We start from the raw sequence: 21,739 nt of genomic DNA on the forward strand, positions 1-21,739 counted from the left end.
TTCTGTAAACTTTAACTATAAACAATTATAGAACATTACAAGAGTTAACGTAGATAGTTAAGGGTCAATGATACCTTTTTTGGTCTACCAGCAAACCTGTAAAATATATATTCAGTGGCTGTAGGTTATTTAGTCTGATATTGATATTCTTGAAACGCTTTTGGGAGTTAAAATTGCACAAAAAATCCTCAAAACCAAACATTTGGTAGCCAATAAGAATTGTGGAGCATAATTAATAACCTTTGCCCCGTATATAAGCATTGCCAATACAATCTATGCTTAATATTATCTTTTCACTTTGAGTTGGTAGAGGAAAGTTTAAATGCAAACAAGTTAAATTGGTGGTAAAATGAGGGTGAAAAATTACCAACCTATCTATCAAGTTTAAGATAAGATGATAATGAGATATATAGATTTTTTTCATTACCTCTTCTTCTTTATATACGGATTACCATCAACATTTTGTGGATTACTTAAAGTGGGATATGATATTTTCCATCTCAAGAACGTCATTTTTTTTAGAATGAGTAGATATATCGTACTGTAATAAATAGAATATCTTCTTTTTTATAGAGTGGAATCTGTTTCTCAGATGTTACATCTCTTTTTTTTTTTTTAAATGATCTGTTTTTATCTTTGTGCTTTATTGTGCAAGATCTCCATTTCAATTACGCTACAATATAGGGAATTCAAAGGAATAATTCATGTGTCATTATTGAATTTTGACCATTAAAGAATGTAACCAAACATTGACCATACAAAAATAATCTACCTTCAGTGAAAGTATTCATAAGTTAAATTAAAAGAAAGGACTACATTATGCTTTTAAATAAATTTGCATGCTGATCAGTACTTTATAGTTTTGGCTTGTAATGCCTGCAAGAAGTCATGTAACAATTAATCCAGACACATTATTCTCACTCTGAGCCAACCAGTCTTTATTTGATCTTGTTACTAAATGCTGCATGTTTGGTGGAAAAGCTAAAATGAATGAGAGGAGACTTGGGCCACGGTGGGATATGTCAATGAGACAGTAATAAAACCAACTAAAGTCTTTGAATTTTCCCAACCGTTTTCAAACCCATCCTTGATCTAAAAAAAAAAAATGAGAACATCAAAGTGAAAAAAGTCCAAATGGCATTGAAACATATCCAATAACATCTTTCAAAACTAAACACCAAGTGGTCCCTGTACAACCTTCAATTAAAAAATTTCAAAAACATACAGCGAAACCAAGACCAATGCAAATAAAATAAAACCAAACATAAACCTACGTTACACTGAATCATAAGAATACCACTGTACAACAAACTATACATCGTTAGTATCAATAAAACAAATATATGAGAAGAAAAACAACCTATTGACAACATTGTCATACAACAAGAAGAATAAATATCAGGAATTGGAAACATTTTATTTACAAACTATTTGGCACTGTTGGATTTATCACTATCCAATATAATTATCTGGATATAAATGAAAACAAATTACAATTATTTGTAAGAGTATCAATAAAACATAAATATTTAATGACAAGATATGATTTAATTACATCTTAATGTTGATTCCAGGTGTAATTACAATATGTTTGATACATCTTAATGTTGATTCCAGGTGTAATTACAATATGTTTGATACATTTTAATGTTGATTCCAGGTGTAATTACAATATGTTTTATACATTTTAATGTTGATTCCAGGTGTAATTACAATATGTTTGATACATTTTAATGTTGATTCCAGGTGTAATTACAATATGTTTGATACATTTTAATGTTGATTCCAGGTGTAATTACAATATGTTTGATACATCTTAATGTTGATTCCAGGTGTAATTACAATATGTTTGATACATCTTAATGTTGATTCCAGGTGTAATTACAATATGTTTGATACATCTTAATGTTGATTCCAGGTGTAATTACAATATGTTTGATACATCTTAATGTTGATTCCAGGTGTAATTACAATATGTTTGATACATTTTCAATCTTTCTTAATTTATTTTGTTTACTATTTTACTCCTTAAGTTTCACTGTATAACCATCAAAATCAAGGTTTAACGAAAGATTAAAACGGTTTCAACAGGGATGTTACAGACACCAGAAATCATAAGTTTTATAGGCAAGGAAAATCACAAAAATACTGAACTCCAAGGAATTCGAAACAGAAAGTCATTAATCAAATGGCAAAATCAAATGATAAAATTAAGTTAACTGGTCTTTAGGAATATTTTGAGATATCATTCAACTAAAAGTATTGATCTACTTAAATTTGATCAGAAAGCCATTTTGTTAAATTTTATATGCCATAAAAGGACTCACCTCAAGCAAATAAATACTAGTCAATAGGGAATGGTTTTGTGATGTTTTTTTTTCAATAGTGACATTAATATCAACGTGTTAAAGATATATTGCATTTGCTTTTTACAGCTTTATAACTTTATTTGAAGCAAATACTGAAATCATATTAATTTATCTTACATTTTCAGGTTTTTACAACATTGACAATACTGCATGTGGTTCATAGCATAATATAAGAAAAATTTGACAATTACTGTGCAATAGAATATTCTTAATGTGTTTATTCAGCATTTAGCTGCATATAATACATTACAATTAGAATAACTTGATATCACAGAAGAGTATTGGAATGTAATGTTAAATGATCAATTACACAAAACAATGGTAAAAAAATGGGGACAATATTACAATTTAATAATTTCAACAAACTTTTAATCATCATTCAGCCCTGCACAAGGTGCCACATTTCAGAACAAATTTATTTATGTCACAAAGGAATGATATTATGGTAATATGAGTACCTAGCAGTGACAAACAAGTAATTTTACAGTTGAAGCCATCTGTCCCCATTAACAGTTTGTTATTTATTGATGGTAGACAACCTGTACTTTAAAATTTGTTCATATATGTTAAACTTTTTCCCCAAAACATGTTTTTGAATGAAACAACCACATTTGAATGCACAAAAACTCTGATCACAATTTTGACAACAAGCTTCTCCTCCCACTTCACAGCATATTCTGAAGAGTAGCCACAGATGATGATGTTGATATTGATGTAGGAGTATTCATCACTATGGCATACTCACCCACAGCCTGAAAATACAAATACAAGTACAATTGTGGTTGCATAGTTAAGGACATAATGCTCCAACAAAATCTGTTATCAATTTCATACTGGTTAAATCCATTAAAGTTTTATAAGGAACTTCTGCCATCTTGGATCATAAAATAACAGAAAACAATAAATCAAAGTGCTTGTAAGCACTAAGGGTAAGGATTGCTTCAATTTATCAGTGGGGAGTAAAATTAAATATTGCATTGGTTGCAGTTGATTTAACAGCCATTCTAGACAAAGGAAGATAACTCCAATTCTAAAGATGACTTTAACAATGAATGACATCATTTATATTTTTAGAACAGATATTTTCAAAATTTATGTAATTTCCTTGACAAGTGTAACATCATTTTGTGCCTTGAATATCTGAGCATATATTACATTGATAAATTTCTGGAAATTTTCATGCATAGGAATTATAGGATGTTCTGATCAATGCACTATATTTTGTGTATCAAAAAGGTAGTGATAAGCCTTGGAAGAATTATCAAGTCAACCCATAAGGTTTTGATTGCATTTTACGCAATCTTTACCTAAAAGTTGCAAATTTTCAGGAAAGAATGTATTCCATTCAGAAGACTTTCTTACTTATAAAGTGAGGAAAATAATGTCAGCTTTCAAAAAAAAGATTTTTAATTGATTCAAAAATTTTTAACTTATGGTTTTATTAAGGCAAGATAACTCTCGATATTTTGATTTTATAGTTTTCTATCTATTCACATAATAAAAAGTAAAATAACAAAACTACTGTCCTTTAAGTGAAATTCAAAACACAAAGCCCTTCATCAAATCGCAAAATGAAAAGCTGAAGCACATAAAATAAATTGAAACAGCTGTCCTATTTAGAAATGTGCTAATTTTCACAACCTGTAGTTTAATAATAAGCTCAAAGACATATGTTTTTTTTTAAATTTTTTAGAAAAAGCATAATATAAACTATATGTTGACCAGAAGGAATATATTTGGTAATGTTTTGTTTTTACCCCATTACGACTTTTAGAAATAAGCGTGATAATATATTAAATAAGTTGTAAATACCTTATAAATGAGGTTGTACTCGTTTTTAGTGTGCACCACACCAGCTCTCTCCTTCCTCATTTTATAAACAGTGTTGAGGACGTTGACTGATCTCTTGTCTTCATAAGATCTCATACATATGTCTATAGCTATCAGAGTACCTGTTCTCCCTGTTCCGGGGCTACAAATGTTAAACATAGGTTAGAAAAGATCTCATACATATGTCTATAGCTATCAGAGTACCTGTTCTCCCTGTTCCGGGGCTACAAATGTTAAACAAAGGTTAGGATTCAGATGAAAAAAATTAACATATACCTAAATTAGGATATTAGTTTTCTCGTTTGAATTGTTTTACATTGGTCATTTCAGGAACTTATACAGCTGGCTATGCTGTATGGGCTCTTCTCATTGTTGAAGGCCATACAGTGACATATAGTTGTTAATTTGTGTGTCATTTAGGTCTCTAGTGTAGAGTTGTCTCATTGGCAATCATACCCCATCTTCTTTTTTATATCAAAAATACCAGAGAAGCAAAAGATGGTAAAATTACACAATTTTTTTTTTTATGAGAATGGCATGTGCTAAATCAAAGTGCTTGTAAGCACTGAAGAGAAAAGATTGATTTAATTCATCAGAAATTGTGATAACCCTTGGAAGATTTAGATATGAAGTCATCAGTTCCACAGGGTTTTATATTGCATTTCATGCAAAGTATATATCATGGTAGACAATAAATGAGCAACTGATAACACTATGATGAGGCTTTAGGTTTGTTTGGCTTCTTCAATTTGAGGTTAAATGATCAATATTTTTTTTTTTTATATATATATATTTAGAACAAAGGTGTAACAATGTAATAAAGTAAGAAACATTGATTGATTTTTGTTTGCTTTATATCCAGTGGCAATTATTCAATCATTATCAGGACAAAACATATTCAGCTTGTGTGTAAATCTTGCAAGACCAAACTCTAAAGTCACATTTTACACAATATTACTATACCTGCAGTGTACAACAACAGGTGCCCCACTGTCTTCATAATAAGGTCTGGTATCTAATACAAACTTTACTAAGGAGATAGGTTCTGGTGTACTGTCTGATGGCCAACATGTGTACCAGAAGTGACGAACTTCTCTCACTAAATTCTTCTACAAAAAGAAAGTATTACAGTTAAATAAATGAAAAGAAACCTCTAAATGTAACTATTGTTTTATATTATTCATCAAAGGAATGTGTAATTTTTATAATCTAATCATTCAATTCTTTGGTGTGTTTTTTTTGTACCATTATATATTATGGGGTTCTTCCCCATTAGGTCTTGTTTAAGAATTGAATCAGTTCACTGATACGACTGATACGACAGCAGAGGTTGAACCGTGAACAGTTAGGGCAAATTTGGACACTATATTCAAGCTTGATGCTGTCTTAATTTGGATTTTGATCAAATTTTTTACCAAGTATAGGTTTCTGACACAAAATAAATGTCTCTATTGCACAAAACAGTGCAATTAAAGATTTCTTCTTGAAACTTAATCCCAGACTTTTCTTTGTAGTATGGATCAATTTTAGAGAGATCAATACACTTAAACACATAGTCTGGTCTGGAAACTAGAAAAATTCTTTTTTTGGCCCCTTAATTATTCCTGCATTAATTGGGCAATTAACCCCAAACTCAATCCCAGCCATCCTTTTGTGATATGTAACCTTTGGTACCTTTTGGGCCCCTAATTCCAAATGTTTGGGAACATTAATCAAAAATCAATCCCAACCTTCCTTTTGTGGTTTCTTATTAAATTTCATAAAAATCCATTCACTTTAACTAAAGGTATTGTCAGGATATCAAACGTGTCTTCGGACTAAGATGCAGACGACAACAACGACATCATACCATTATTCGATCCCAAAAAATATTTTGCAGTCATACAAAAAACCACGACCTACATTCAATAATTAACCTTCACTTCCAGCCCTGTCAGTTGCATTTTAATTGAATAGCCCTTAATAATACAATTACAATATACCTACTTCTATATCTTTGATTTCTAATACTGACACAATGTATTCCTGGTGAATTTCTTTCTTCTTCAGAGTGATAATAAAATCTCCATAGGTCAGTCTGTTCTCCATCCCTGTCTTCTCTGGCCAGTATGGTATACATCTGGGCTAAAAAACAAAGTGATTATAAAATCTCCATAGGTCAATCTGTTCTCCATCCCTGTCTTCTCTGGCCAGTAGGGTATACATCTGGGCTAAAAAACAATGTGATAATAAAATCGCCATAGGTCAGTCTGTTCTCCATCCCTGTTATCTCTGGCCAGTATGGTATACATCTGGGCTAAAAAACAAAGTGATTATAAAATCCCCATAGGTCAATCTGTTCTCCATCCCTGTCTTCTCTGGCCAGTAGGGTATACATCTGGGCTAAAAAACAATGTGATAATAAAATCACCATAGGTCAGTCTGTTCTCCATCCCTGTTTTCTCTGGCCAGTAGGGTATACATCTAGGCTAAAAAACAATGGGCAATTTAGTATTAGGAATATAACCAGATGCTCCATGGAGCACAGCTTTATATGACCGCAGAGGTTGAACCCTGAACAGTTGGGGCAAGTATGGACACAACATTCAAGCTGGATTCAGCTCTAAATTTGGATTGTGATTAAATAGTTGACACAGCATAAGTTTTTGACACAGAATAAATGTGGTCTTATAAACTTAAATTTTTTTTTGCCTTTGAGCAATTCACTCACTATGCTGTTGAATATTAATGTTTGAAGAAATTTTTTTTTTATTTCTGAAATCTGAAATGAGAAAAATTGACCCCCCCCCCCCCCATCCCCCCTCCAATTATTTTTTTCACATCCCCCTTTCCCTTATTCCAAAACGAATCTCAATTCAAATTTCTAATGGACTTTGCAACAATAATTACACATTTAAATACATCATAAAACATTAAAATGTAAAAAAAGTGCTTGTAATCACTGAATGGTAAAGATTGTTTTAATTTATTAGTTGGTAGTAAAAGTGAATATACATTGTATGTTGTATAAAGCAATGAGTTAAGTTGATTCAACTACTATTCTGGACAAAGAAAGATAACTCCAATTTTCAAAGAATATTTCATAAAGCATTGGTTTAAGGTGATTCAACAACCATGCTGGACAAAGAAAGATAACTCCAATTTATTGTCTGGAAACTACAATAATCATGGCTAAAAATAAACAAAAAAGCTTCATCAGCAATATTCTATATTGCCAAATTTCCAATGAAGTTTATTAAACTAAAGTCATTACACTGCTTTTTAATTATGTTATGTACTTAAGTAATTGTCCATTAACCTGGAAACCCTTTTCCCCCCTTTTTTGCACATTATTCCTTAAGGGTTTGAGCCATAACTCCCAAAGACACTTCTTACCATGCCTTTGTGGTATTCCAGTATCCAAAACTAAATACATGGTTAGATTTAGCATATCAAAGAACCCCAAGAATTCAATTTTTGATGACATCAAATAAAGTTCAATTTTGGACCCTTTAGAGCTCCCTGTGGACCAATTTTATAACCGGGCCCAAATATCATGAATCTAAATACATTGTTAGATTCAGCATATCAAAGAACCCCATATATTCAATTTTTGTTGAAATCAAACAAAGTTTAATTTTGGACCCCGATTTGGACCAACTTGAAAACTCGGCCTATAATAAAAAAAACTAAGTACATGTTTAGAATCAGCATATCAAAGAACCCCAAGAATTCAATTTTTGTTAAAATCAAACTAAGCTTAATTTTGGACCCTTTGGACCTTAATGTAGACCAATTTGAAAACGGGACCAAAAATTTAGGATCTAAATACACGGTTAGATTCGGCATATCAAAGAACCCCAATAGTTCAATTTTCTATGAAATCAAACAAAGTTTAATTATTGACCCTTTTGGCCCCTAATTCCTAAACTGTTGGGACCAACCTTCCTTTTGTGGTCATAAACCTTGTGTTAAAATTTCATAGATTTCTATTTATTTATACTAAAGTTATTGTGCAAAAACCAAGAAAAATACTTATTTGGGACCTTTTTTTTGGCCCCTAATTCCTAAACTGTTTGGGCCCAAAACTCCCAAAATCAATCCCAAACTTCCTTTTATGGTCATAAACCTTGTGCTTAAATTTCATAGATTTCTATTTACTTATACTTAAGTAAGAGTGCGAAAACCTAATGTCTTCATACGACGCCGACGCCAACGTCATACTAATATTTGACCAAAAATTTTTCTAATTTTGCGGTCGTATAAAAACAACCTGAGATACAATAAAATAATAAAAATTAAATTTAAAATTGAGAATTAGATATTATTTCAGTACTTTACAATGTGTACAGATCATCACAGTCACTAAACAAAAATGTACTATGAGCCATTATACACCCAATCAATGTTGCTGACGCTTCATTTCAGTAGGCAAAATGTGACAAAAAGATCATATATATGTGCCTTACAATTTAGTTTGTGCAAACAGTAAGAAGACATCTAACAATTGATAAATCTAATGTGTTACAGATTTCTTTGGCTCACTCTTTAGACAAAGCTATATTGCATTAAGGCATGAAGGTATCAGTCTTTAAAATATATTTTTCTATTGTAGCTAAATGATTTTACAATTCGTCAATTGACTAAAACCTCATAGAGTGAGGCCTTCAAAGATGATGGTGCTCATAATCCATACCGGGTACTTTGTGATACCTGTCCTCTCTCGTCCATATCAGTTAACATCAGAATGACCAGCAGTACTAGACAATGGTGTCTGTGTGGCTACCCCTATATAATACATAGTTTATAATACCTGTCCTCTCTCGTCCATATCAGTTAACATTAGAATGACCCTGGACTGTTGTTCCCACACCATTCTCCAGAAATCACCACCAGTACTAGACAATGGAGCCTGTGTGGCTATGTAAGCTCTTAAATCTTCTTTATATCCCTATATAATATTAATAAATTTCAACCAGTTGTTATTATTATTTTGATCTTATTTGCTTGGATTCAGCAGTGCTATGAATTCATAAAACTTATTTCGCAATTTTCAGCTACAGGAAGTTAAGTTTTTATGTATGCCCATTGGTCCAATATTAGGTCAAGTTGTAGACCTGTGACTAGCATTAACAAATTTTCAAGTACATTGACAGACAACAGTAAATAAATTCATCATCTGTTCAGCCTTATATATTGTTTATATAGTTGGTTGACATCATCTGTTCAGCCTTATATATTGTTTATATAGTTGGTTGACATCATCTGTTCAGCCTTATATATTGCTTATATAGTTGGTTGACACAAAAACTATTATAACAAAGGATGAAAAAGGATAATATGTCTGTAATATTAAAATGCTTTAAAAATTTATAGATAATATAGTAATTTGAAGAAATTTGTAGATCAAAATTGAACATTTTATTCAGATCTTATAAAGGAAAATATTTTTGACAAACAAAACAAATTTATAGGTAGACATTTATATTTTTCATGGGAATATTTTCATTAAGATTCACTGTTCATAGGAAAGAAACATAAAAATAAGGATTTTTTTCTATTTCTTGCTATTTCACAAAAATAATAATGCAAATGTAAATTGATCTATAGTTATAAACATTGCCTTTACTTAAGTTGTTTAGATTTTTAAGGTGTATGCATTTTGTCTCTCGACATTCTGATATTGAAATTTATCGTCCTTCCCTACGCCTATATCACCCTGCTCTGTCTCTCCGTAATTCTCATATCAAGGCTTTAAAATGAAACCTGGCATAATAATCAGCGATGTCACAATGTGAGAGGAGAAGTTATCAGCGATGTCAGAGGAGACATTATCGTCCTTCCCTCCGCCTATACCACCCTGCTCTGTCTCTCCGTAATTCTCATATCAAGGCTTTAAAACAAAACCTGGCATAATAATCAGCAACGTCACAATGTGAGAGGAGAAGTTATCAGCGATGTCACAATGTAACGGGAGAAGTTATCAGCGACGTTACAATGCGAGAGGAGAAGTTATCAGCGACATCACAATGCGAGAGGAGAAGTTATCAGCGACGTCACAATGTGAGAGGAGAAGTTATCAGCATTGTCACAATGTAAGAGGAGACATTATCAGCATTGTCACAATGTGAGAGGAGAAGTTATCAGCGACGTCACAATGTGAGAGGAGAAGTTATCAGCGATGTCACAATGCGAGAGAAGTTATCAGCACTGTCACAATGTAAGAGGAGAAGTTATCAGCATTGTCACAATGTGAGAGGAGAAGTTATCAGCGACGTCACAATGTGAGAGGAGAAGTTATCAGCATTGTCAAATTGTAAGAGGAGAAGTTATCAGCGACGTCACAATGTGAGAGGAGAAGTTATCAGCGATGTCACAATGTGAGAGGAGAAGTTATCAGCGACGTCACAATGTGAGAGGAGAAGTTATCAGCGATGTCACAGTGTGAGAGAAGTTATCAGCGACGTCACAATGTGAGAGAAGTTATCAGCGATGTCACAATGTGAGAGGAGAAGTTATCAGCGACATCACAATGTGAGAGGAGAAGTTATCAGCGACGTCACAATGTGAGAGGAGAAGTTATCAGCGACGTCACAATGCGCGAGAAGTAATCAGCGACGTCACAATGTGAGAGGAGAAGTTATCAGCGACGTCACAATGCGAGAGAAGTAATCAGCGACGTCACAATGTGAGAGGAGAAGTTATCAGCGACATCACAATGTGAGAGGAGAAGTTATCAGCGACGTCACAATGTGAGAGGAGAAGTTATCAGCGACGTCACAATGTGAGAGGAGAAGTTATCAGCGACGTCACAATGAGAGAGAAGTTATCAGCGATGTCAAAGTGTGAGAGAAGTTATCAGCGACGTCACAATGTGAGAGGAGAAGTTATCAGTGACATCACAATGTGAGAGGAGAAGTTATCAGCGACGTCACAATGTGAGAGGAGAAGTTATCAGCGACGTCACAATGTGAGAGAAGAAGTTATCAGCGACGTCACAATGAGAGAGGAGAAGTTATCAGCGATGTCAAAGTGTGAGAGAAGTTATCAGCGATGTCACAATGTGAGAGGAGAAGTTATCAGCGACATCACAATGTGAGAGAAGAAGTTATCAGCGACGTCACAATGTGAGAGGAGAAGTTATCAGCGACGTCACATGTCACAATGTGACCAGAGAAATTATCAGCGACGTCACAATGCGAGAGGAGAAGTTATCAGCATTGTCACAATGAGAGAGGAGAAGTTATCAGCGATGTCACATGTCACAATGTGACTGGAGAAGTTATCAGCGACGTTACAATGCGAGAGGAGAAGTTATCAGCAACATCACAATGAGAGAGGAGAAGTTATCAGCGATGTCACAATGAGAAAGGAGAAGTTATCAGCCACGTCACAATGTGAGAGAAGTTATCAGCGATGTCACAATGTGAGAGGAGAAGTTATCAGCATTGTCACAATGTGAGAGGAGAAGTTATCAGCGATGTCACAATGTGAGAGGAGAAGTTATCAGCAATGTCACAATGAGAGAGGAGAAGTTATCAGCCACGTCACAATGTGAGAGAAGTTATCAGCGATGTCACAATGTGAGAGGAGAAGTTATCAGCGACGTCACAATGTGAGAGGAGAAGTTATCAGCGACGTTACAATGCGAGAGGAGAAGTTATCAGCGACGTCACAATGTGAGAGAAGTTATCAGCAATGCCACAATGCGAGAGGAGAAGTTATCAGCGACATCACAATGTGAGAGGAGAAGTTATCAGCATTGTCACAATGTGAGAGGAGAAGTTATCAGCGACGTTACAATGTGAGAGGAGAAGTTATCAGCGACGTCACAATGTGAGAGAAGAAGTTATCAGCGACGTCACAATGAGAGAGGAGAAGTTATCAGCGATGTCAAAGTGTGAGAGAAGTTATCAGCGACGTCACAATGTGAGAGGAGAAGTTATCAGTGACATCACAATGTGAGAGGAGAAGTTATCAGCGACGTCACAATGTGAGAGGAGAAGTTATCAGCGACGTCACAATGTGAGAGAAGAAGTTATCAGCGACGTCACAATGAGAGAGGAGAAGTTATCAGCGATGTCAAAGTGTGAGAGAAGTTATCAGCGATGTCACAATGTGAGAGGAGAAGTTATCAGCGACATCACAATGTGAGAGAAGAAGTTATCAGCGACGTCACAATGTGAGAGGAGAAGTTATCAGCGACGTCACATGTCACAATGTGACCAGAGAAATTATCAGCGACGTCACAATGCGAGAGAAGTTATCAGCGACATCACAATGCGAGAGGAGAAGTTATCAGCATTGTCACAATGAGAGAGGAGAAGTTATCAGCGATGTCACATGTCACAATGTGACTGGAGAAGTTATCAGCGACGTTACAATGCGAGAGGAGAAGTTATCAGCAACATCACAATGAGAGAGGAGAAGTTATCAGCGATGTCACAATGAGAAAGGAGAAGTTATCAGCCACGTCACAATGTGAGAGAAGTTATCAGCGATGTCACAATGTGAGAGGAGAAGTTATCAGCATTGTCACAATGTGAGAGGAGAAGTTATCAGCGATGTCACAATGTGAGAGGAGAAGTTATCAGCAATGTCACAATGAGAGAGGAGAAGTTATCAGCCACGTCACAATGTGAGAGAAGTTATCAGCGATGTCACAATGTGAGAGGAGAAGTTATCAGCGACGTCACAATGTGAGAGGAGAAGTTATCAGCGACGTTACAATGCGAGAGGAGAAGTTATCAGCGACGTCACAATGTGAGAGAAGTTATCAGCAATGCCACAATGCGAGAGGAGAAGTTATCAGCGACATCACAATGTGAGAGAAGTTATCAGCATTGTCACAATGTGAGAGGAGAAGTTATCAGCGACGTTACAATGCGAGAGGAGAAGTTATCAGCGACGTCATAATGTGAGAGAAGTTATCAGCAATGTCACAATGCGAGAGGAGAAGTTATCAGCGACGTTACAATGCGAGAGGAGAAGTTATCAGCGACGTCATAATGTGAGAGAAGTTATCAGCAATGTCACAATGCGAGAGGAGAAGTTATCAGCGACGTCACAATGTGAGAGGAGAAGTTATCAGCATTGTCACAATGTGAGAGGAGAAGTTATCAGCGACGTCACAATGTGAGAGGAGAAGTTATCAGCGACGTCACAATGTGAGAGGAGAAGTTATCAGCATTGTCACAATGTGAGAGAAGTTATCAGCGACGTCACAATGTGAAAGGAGAAGTTATCAGCGACGTCACAATGTGAGAGGAGAAGTTATCAGCATTGTCACAATGTGAGAGGAGAAGTTATCAGCGACGTCACAATGTGAGAGGAGAAGTTATCAGCGACGTCACAATGTGAGAGAAGTTATCAGCATTGTCACAATGTGAGAGGAGAAGTTATCAGCGACGTAACAATGTGAGAGGAGAAGTTATCAGCGATGTCACAATGAGAGAGGAGAAGTTATCAGCCACGTCACAATGTGAGAGAAGTTATCAGCGATGTCACAATGTGAGAGGAGAAGTTATCAGCGACGTCACAATGTGAGAGGATAAGTTATCAGCGACGTTACAATGCGAGAGGAGAAGTTATCAGCGACGTCACAATGTGAGAGAAGTTATCAGCAATGTCACAATGCGAGAGGAGAAGTTATCAGCGACGTCACAATGTGAGAGGAGAAGTTATCAGCATTGTCACAATGTGAGAGAAGTTATCAGCGACATTACAATGCGAGAGGAGAAGTTATCAGCGACGTCACAATGTGAGAGAAGTTATCAGCGATGTCACAATGTGAGAGAAGTTATCATCAATGTCACAATGCGAGAGGAGAAGTTATCAGCGACGTCACAATGTGAGAGGAGAAGTTATCAGCATTGTCACAATGTGAGAGGAGAAGTTATCAGTGACGTCACAATGTGAGAGGAGAAGTTATCAGCGACATCACAATGTGAGAGGAGAAGTTATCAGCATTGTCACAATGTGAGAGGAGAAGTTATCAGCATTGTCACAATGTGAGAGGAGAAGTTATCAGCGACGTCACAATGTGAGAGGAGAAGTTATCAGCGACATCACAATGTGAGAGGAGAAGTTATCAGCATTGTCACAATGTGAGCGGAGAAGTTATCAGCGACATCACAATGTGAGAGGAGAAGTTATCAGCGACGTCACAATGTGAGAGAAGTTATCAGCATTGTCACAATGTGAGAGAAGTTATCAGCGATGTCACAATCTGAGAGGAGAAGTTATCAGCGACGTCACAATGTGAGAGGAGAAGTTATCAGCATTGTCACAATGTTAGAGGAGAAGTTATCAGCGACGTCACAATGTGAGAGGAGAAGTTATCAGCGATGTCACAATGAGAGAGGAGAAGTTATCAGCCACGTCACAATGTGAGAGAAGTTATCAGCGATGTCACAATGTGAGAGGAGAAGTTATCAGCGACGTCACAATGTGAGAGGAGAAGTTATCAGCGACGTTACAATGCGAGAGGAGAAGTTATCAGCAACGTCACAATGTGAGAGAAGTTATCAGCAATGTCACAATGCGAGAGGAGAAGTTATCAGCGACGTCACAATGTGAGAGGAGAAGTTATCAGCATTGTCACAATGTGAGAGGAGAAGTTATCAGCGACGTTACAATGCGAGAGGAGAAGTTATCAGCGACGTCACAATGTGAGAGAAGTTATCAGCGACGTCACAATGTGAGAGAAGTTATCAGCAATGTCACAATGCGAGAGGAGAAGTTATCAGCGACGTCACAATGTGAGAGGAGAAGTTATCAGCATTGTCACAATGTGAGAGGAGAAGTTATCAGCGACGTCACAATGTGAGAGGAGAAGTTATCAGCATTGTCACAATGTGAGAGGAGAAGTTATCAGCGACGTCACAATGTGAGAGGAGAAGTTATCAGCGACGTCACAATGTGAGAGGAGAAGTTATCAGCATTGTCACAATGTGAGAGGAGAAGTTATCAGCGATGTCACAATGTGAGAGTAGAAGTTATCAGCGACGTCACAATGTGAGAGGAGAAGTTATCAGCGATGTCACAATGTGAGAGGAGAAGTTATCAGCGACGTCACAATGTGAGAGGAGAAGTTATCAGCGACGTCACAATGTGAGAGAAGTTATCAGCAATGTCACAATGTGAGAGAAGTTATCAGCAATGTCACAATGCGAGAGGAGAAGTTATCAGCGACGTCACAATGTGAGAGGAGAAGTTATCAGCATTGACACAATGTGAGAGGAGAAGTTATCAGCGACGTCACAATGTGAGAGGAGAAGTTATCAGCGACGTCACAATGTGAGAGGAGAAGTTATCAGCATTGTCACAATGTGAGAGGAGAAGTTATCAGCGACGTCACAATGTGAGAGGAGAAGTTATCAGCGACGTCACAATGTGAGAGGAGAAGTTATCAGCGATGTCACAATGTGAGAGGAGAAGTTATCAGCGACGTCACAATGTGAGAGGAGAAGTTATCAGTGACGTCACAATGTGAGAGGAGAAGTTATCAGCATTGTCACAATGTGAGAGGAGAAGTTATCAGCGATGTCACAATGTGAGAGGAGAAGTTATCAGCGATGTCACAATGCGAGAGGAGAAGTTATCAGCGACGTCACAATGTGAGATAAGTTATCAGCAATGTCACAATGTGAGAGGAGAAGTTATCAGCGACGTCACAATGTGAGAGGAGAAGTTATCAGCGACGTCACAATGTGAGAGGAGAAGTTATCAGCGACGTCACAATGTGAGAGGAGAAGTTATCAGCGATGTCACAATGTGAGAGGAGAAGTTATCAGCCACGTCACAATGTGAGAGGAGAAGTTATCAGCGACATCACAATGCGAGAGGAGAAGTTATCAGCATTGTCACAATGCGAGAGGAGAAGTTATCAGCGATGTCACAATGTGAGAGAAGTTATCAGTGATGTCACAATGTCAGAGGAGAAGTTATCAGCGACGTCACAATGTGAGAGGAGAAGTTATCAGCGACGTCACAATGCGAGAGGAGAAGTTATCAGCAACGTCACAATGTGGGAGAAGTTATCAGCGACGTCACAATGTGAGAGGAGACATTATCAAGCTTGCTTCTGTCAAAAGTAAAACTGTCTTAGAAAGAGGGAAAAGACCAGTAACAAACAGATAATCAGGGTTTCTATATATAGATATCATTAAATATCAGTCGCACGACACAATGTAAAACTTTTTAGCTCGTTTGCTGTGCTCACTCGCCAAAAAGGTCCACATTGTTGCTTGCGTCTGATATTTTACGATATCAATGTGTAGAAAACCCGATAATCTATTCTTACATTTTTTCTTTTCTGTCTTACAAACACATAAGTTTTTTTAATATCTATATATTGTAACTGCAAATTCATGTATTCTGATTTAAGCTATTAAAAATAATTCCATTTTTTCTATCTTAGTGACTTTCCAACTAAGACTTTTCACCATTAGAACCATCAAATAAAACTCTCAACACTATTGAAAATGTAGTTTGGGTTAAGAAGATTCCAGGACTGAATAGAGATAGATCATCAACTTCACATTAAATTCCTACCGTTATAAAGTTGGCATTGATATAATCAGAGAAGTCTTCCCCAGGAATCTTTTGTAACTTCACTCTGGTATGTGGAACTGTATAAAAAGAAAATATACAACATAATGTGGATTTACCATAGGCTGATTAATGATATAATGTAAAGCTCGTATTTATTTTACAATAATTTTAGGACGTAACACGTCTTCTGATTGGCTGACGTTATTTTGTTATGAGCCCATAGACATAATTAAGTCATGTGACCGTGACGTCATCAACGTTTTTTCATGGTTTTCTACGGTTTAAAATGGATTTAGAATTAAATTATAAGAAATGACTGTAATATTTTTTCTGTCTATTCGAAATAACATAAAAAATGTGGTGCACACTGTTAAATAACCCGCTACGCGCGTTATTCAGTGTGCACCATATTTTTTTATGTTATTTCTTCATAGACAGAAAAAATATTACAGTCATTCCTCAATTAGATGAAAAAAATCACATATACTATAGCTAGTGTGATCACTGATTAATAAATGTGCTGCATCAGATAGAAATTATCCTTATGTACACATACCTGTACACGTAAAAGAATTTGATTGATTTTGGAAATTCCAGTATGAAATAGAAGTATCTTATATTAACTAAATTTTCAAAAGGTTACAGTCTTTGTATAAAGGAATCTTCAAACCTAAATAGGATAACAGATGTATTTATTTGTATGAGGTTGATTCCTATCGAAGAAGCTTAAATATTGACTTGGTAGTGATCTCAAGAGTTAATTATTTGGTATTTACTCCATGCCTTTTTATCTGTAACCCAATACTCAACCAAGAAGTCTTTATGTAAAATAAAAAGAAGCAACATCAGTGAATGACCAATTAGATACTAAAAAAACTTACAAGGCAGTACATTAGCAAATCTGTTTTTATCCTCGGCTCCAACAGGCACACATGAAAGTCTGGGTGTTTCATTTGGAATCAGCTGTAAACAAACCAAAAAGAAAAGAAGATGAAGAACATTTCAATATTGTCATTTAATTTCAACTGTTTAATAATATTTACAAAAAAGTTAAATTTAGTAAGCAATAAGGGGAGATAATCTGACATAAAATACAAGTATTAAACTCTCTATAGATGAACACCACATGTATAAACTCAATATTTATCAAAAATTACTAAACTAATTAAGAAAAATTTTATTAAAAGGTTTTTTTTAAAAATGCAATAATTCACAAGTTTCATTAATCAGTTGTTTACTTTTGAAATTCAAATTTCTGTAAATGATAATTTTTTAAATAATTAAAAATACTTAATTCCATCTTGGATGCTTTCGACATTACTCGTTACCTGTTTGTACAAAATTTATCGTTCGTAATTTAATCGCATTCGATTTGTTAATAGAAATACCTGTTCACTTCAAGTAAATTTTATATTCCCTGGTCATTTCGAACAGTTTACTGGTCAATTCATGACACGTTAAATTTACCCATCCTCCCGCCCATTTTATTTTTGTATTATTTGAATATTTTTGTACATGTGTTATACCTTATTAAATCGAAGAAGTTGATGAATTTGATATTTGTTTGGGAAGTGACTGGTGCATTTATTATTTATTATTATATTTATCAATAATATAGACTTTAAATGAGAAATTAATTATGACATATGTATGATTGTAAATGTTTATTTATGCCAAATATGATTATCATTACTTATATATGTTGAGTTTTGTTTTATTACATTCAAATGGGAGTGGAGGGAATTGGATTACAAATAGTATGAAATAATATCATTTTCATGAATTAATGTGTTATTCAGTAACTAAGTGAATAATGTTCTCAATTTGATATCTTGGATTAAATATTCTATAATTTATGCCACAAGAATAATATATTTTTTTAAATAAGTTTATTACCTGAAATTCTTGATGGATAGCATCAGTTTCCAATGAGAAATCTGTCAATGCTGAATACACCAGTGGATGAGAGGGATAATTACAGTTCTCCTGGAAAGTATACTTTAGAGTCAGTTCATAGTTACAATATTTAATCCATTTAGATAATATTTTTAAAGCTTACACCAGAAGGTTTTGATTGGTTAACAACTTCCTTAGCAATGGATAAACAACAAATTCAATGGTGTATTATATTTGTCATTTTACTAGCTGACTCAAGTCAATCATGTTTGAACTTCTAACTATTCGTTATTTTCAACATGTTCTAATCATTATTATTGGCTTGTTACATTGTATAACAAAACGGCAAGCAATCCATCTCATAAAAAGACAATTGGAAAACATGGTCTTAGTTTCTTGTATAATAAGCATTTTTTAAAATGGAATCCTTGATTTTTTTTTATGAAATAGATAGTTTTTCATGTTTGACATCAATTCAAATAAATTGAGAATGTGTCCATGGGTTACAGATGACACCCCTCTTGTATTTAGTACTACATGTATTAAGGGATAACATAACAGTCAAAGTGACACAACCCAAATTCTAACCTGATCTGTGTTTTGTGGTTCTGACCATTTAGTAAAAGTTTCACTAACTGATGTTAGAGAATGGAAACTTATTTTGTGCTTACAGACAGACAGAGAAACAGACCTGCCTAGTGATGGACAAGGGTAACACTTTCTGTCCATCCTGCTGTGGCAGGGGCATAAAAATAAATCACCTGGAAAATTATAAAATTTGGTTCTGCCAATTTTTTACCTCCAATATTCCATTGTTTGTTTAGATACTTTTAATCCTTTCTATAATTTTTTATTAACCAACTAAGTACATTATTGCCAAAAATTACTGGTTATTAAGAATAACATATTTTCTGTAATGGCCCTGTTTTTTTCTGTAATGGCCCTGTATTAATGCCCGGTTTGTCTGTAAATTGCACAGTTAGGGTTTTTAATAAAGTTAATGAAATTAAGTTGTAAAGAGTATAATACTTTTTTGTATTTTATTTAATTTAATAACCAGCAACCAACATTAAAGAACCTTATATAGGGATCACTGTTCCTTCTGTTTTTCAACACATAACTTCTGTCAACTTAATATCTTGGATATTTGGTATATTAACACATACACTTTTATTCAGTTGGTTAATAAATGTATTAAGAAATGGGTGTTTTTATAATGGTTCTGTTATATGTCCTTGGTCAGTAATAATGGCCTTGGATGTCTTGGATGGCGTTGCCTCGGGCCATTACAGACTTCCTCGACCATTATAACAGACCTTGGACATATAACAGGGCCATTATAAAAACACCCATTCATTAATACTATAGTAATAATTGTATATGTAAGTACTGTGATCATCTTGTGTGCTTATAATGATAACTACAATATATTTACATCACTGATATCTAAGCCTGGATTCCAGAGTCCACTGTTAGGTCTAGACTTGGATACCACCCCCAAAGCTATAGAGTTGGAACTCCTGGTAGATAGCCTACTGGAACAACTACCACTACCAGGGAAGTACGGGTGCATTCTATGTCCTGATCTCTTGTGAATTATCAACTGTAAAGCATGTAAACTCATATAAAATACATAATAGAAGTACTAATACAGAAATTTAAATGAGGAATCATATTCAGATAGTGACCTACCAACAAATCAAATCACATGATTATCAGTGCGGATCATTTCGTAGATCAATATTTTTTGATATTTGAATTCTTGATTTATCTATGATTTTTATTACATTGAATAGATATAGGAAGATGTGGTATGAGTGCCAATGAGACATCTCTCCATCCAAGTCACAATTTATAAAAGTAAACTTTACATATAAATAAATGAAAAATTCAAGGATTTCAAAGATTTCTCACTTCACTTTGTTGCCATTTTGTTTCTATAAGACTTCAGAGGATTATAAATTGAAGTTTTATTTCACATATGAAATATTAGTGTAACTTTGACTGAGAAATCATGGTACCAATATTTAATAACAACCAATGAAATATCTTTTTTATTTATTCATACTTATCTTTTTGTTGAAACCAAGCTGGCCATACTAAAAACCATAAGAACTTTAACTTGAGTGCACACACTAAAATGTCTCGCCATCTTTACTAATCATTGATATTATGTTGATAGTCCTAAACATGAAGCTTTACTACAGTTATCACATAAACTTAACATTATCCAAGAAAATAAGGTCAACGAAACAAGAAATACACGTACACCTTACAACTATCCAATACACAAAATATAGTTGACCTATTGCTTATAGTTTCTAAGAAACAAACTAAACCAAGAAAACTAAACATTGACCAATGAACCATGAAAATGTCTCAGGTCAAGGTCAGATGAGCCAGGCAGACATGTACAGCTTACAATTCTTCCATACTCGGATATAGTTGACCTATTGCTTATACATTAAGAGAAACAGACCAAAACACAAATACTTAACAATCAGCAATGAACCGTGAAAATGAGGTCAAGGTCAAATAAAACCTGCAAGACTGACATGAACATCATAAAATATTTCCACACACCAAATATAGTTGATCTATTGCTCAAAAATTAACTTTGACAACTGAACCATGAAAATAGGATGACACCTGCCAGCTAGACATTTACACCTTACAATCATTCCATACACCAAATGTAGTAGACCTATTACAGTAAAGAAAAACTGACCAAAACACAAAAACTATAACTTCTGAACCAAAAAATGAGGTCAAGGTCAGATGATACCCGCCAGTTGGACATGTACACATTACAGTCCTTCCATACACTGAATATACTAAACCTACTGCTTATGATAGTATCTGAGATATGGACTTGACCACCAAAACTTCACCTTGTTCACTGATCCATGAAATGAGATCGAGGTCAAGTAAAAACTGTCTGACAGGCATGAGGACCATGCAAGGTACTCACATACCACATATAGTTATACTCATAATAAAACAGAAATTAACATTACAAAAAATCTTAACTTTTTTTCAAGTAGTCACTGAACCATGAAAATGAGAACAAGGAAACTTTGCGTCTATATACAAAGTATGAAGTATCCAGG

At 34.8% G+C, this 21,739-nt stretch overlaps 1 protein-coding gene across 4 annotated transcripts in view; it reads right to left on the minus strand.

The window, feature by feature from the left end:
* Window positions 1-1,398: 1,398 nt before the first annotated feature.
* LOC139518699 (uncharacterized) overlaps window positions 1,399-21,739 on the minus strand; it is a 37,723-nt gene continuing 17,382 nt past the window's right edge. For 2 of the 4 annotated variants that reach the window (XM_071310168.1, XM_071310169.1), the window contains 9 exons: window positions 20,065-20,232; window positions 18,630-18,719; window positions 17,615-17,696; window positions 16,734-16,810; window positions 8,992-9,129; window positions 6,186-6,323; window positions 5,163-5,308; window positions 4,182-4,341; window positions 1,399-3,121 (listed from right to left, as the gene is read on the minus strand). In XM_071310168.1, the coding sequence (XP_071166269.1) occupies window positions 3,035-3,121; window positions 4,182-4,341; window positions 5,163-5,308; window positions 6,186-6,323; window positions 8,992-9,129; window positions 16,734-16,810; window positions 17,615-17,696; window positions 18,630-18,719; window positions 20,065-20,232 (1,086 nt within the window). In that variant the 3' untranslated portion in view covers window positions 1,399-3,034. The other 2 variants (XR_011663433.1, XM_071310170.1) reach the window with 2 other exon arrangements.

This window comes from Mytilus edulis, chromosome 4 (assembly GCF_963676685.1).
Source record: "Mytilus edulis chromosome 4, xbMytEdul2.2, whole genome shotgun sequence".
Taxonomy (NCBI): Eukaryota; Metazoa; Mollusca; class Bivalvia; order Mytilida; family Mytilidae; genus Mytilus; species Mytilus edulis.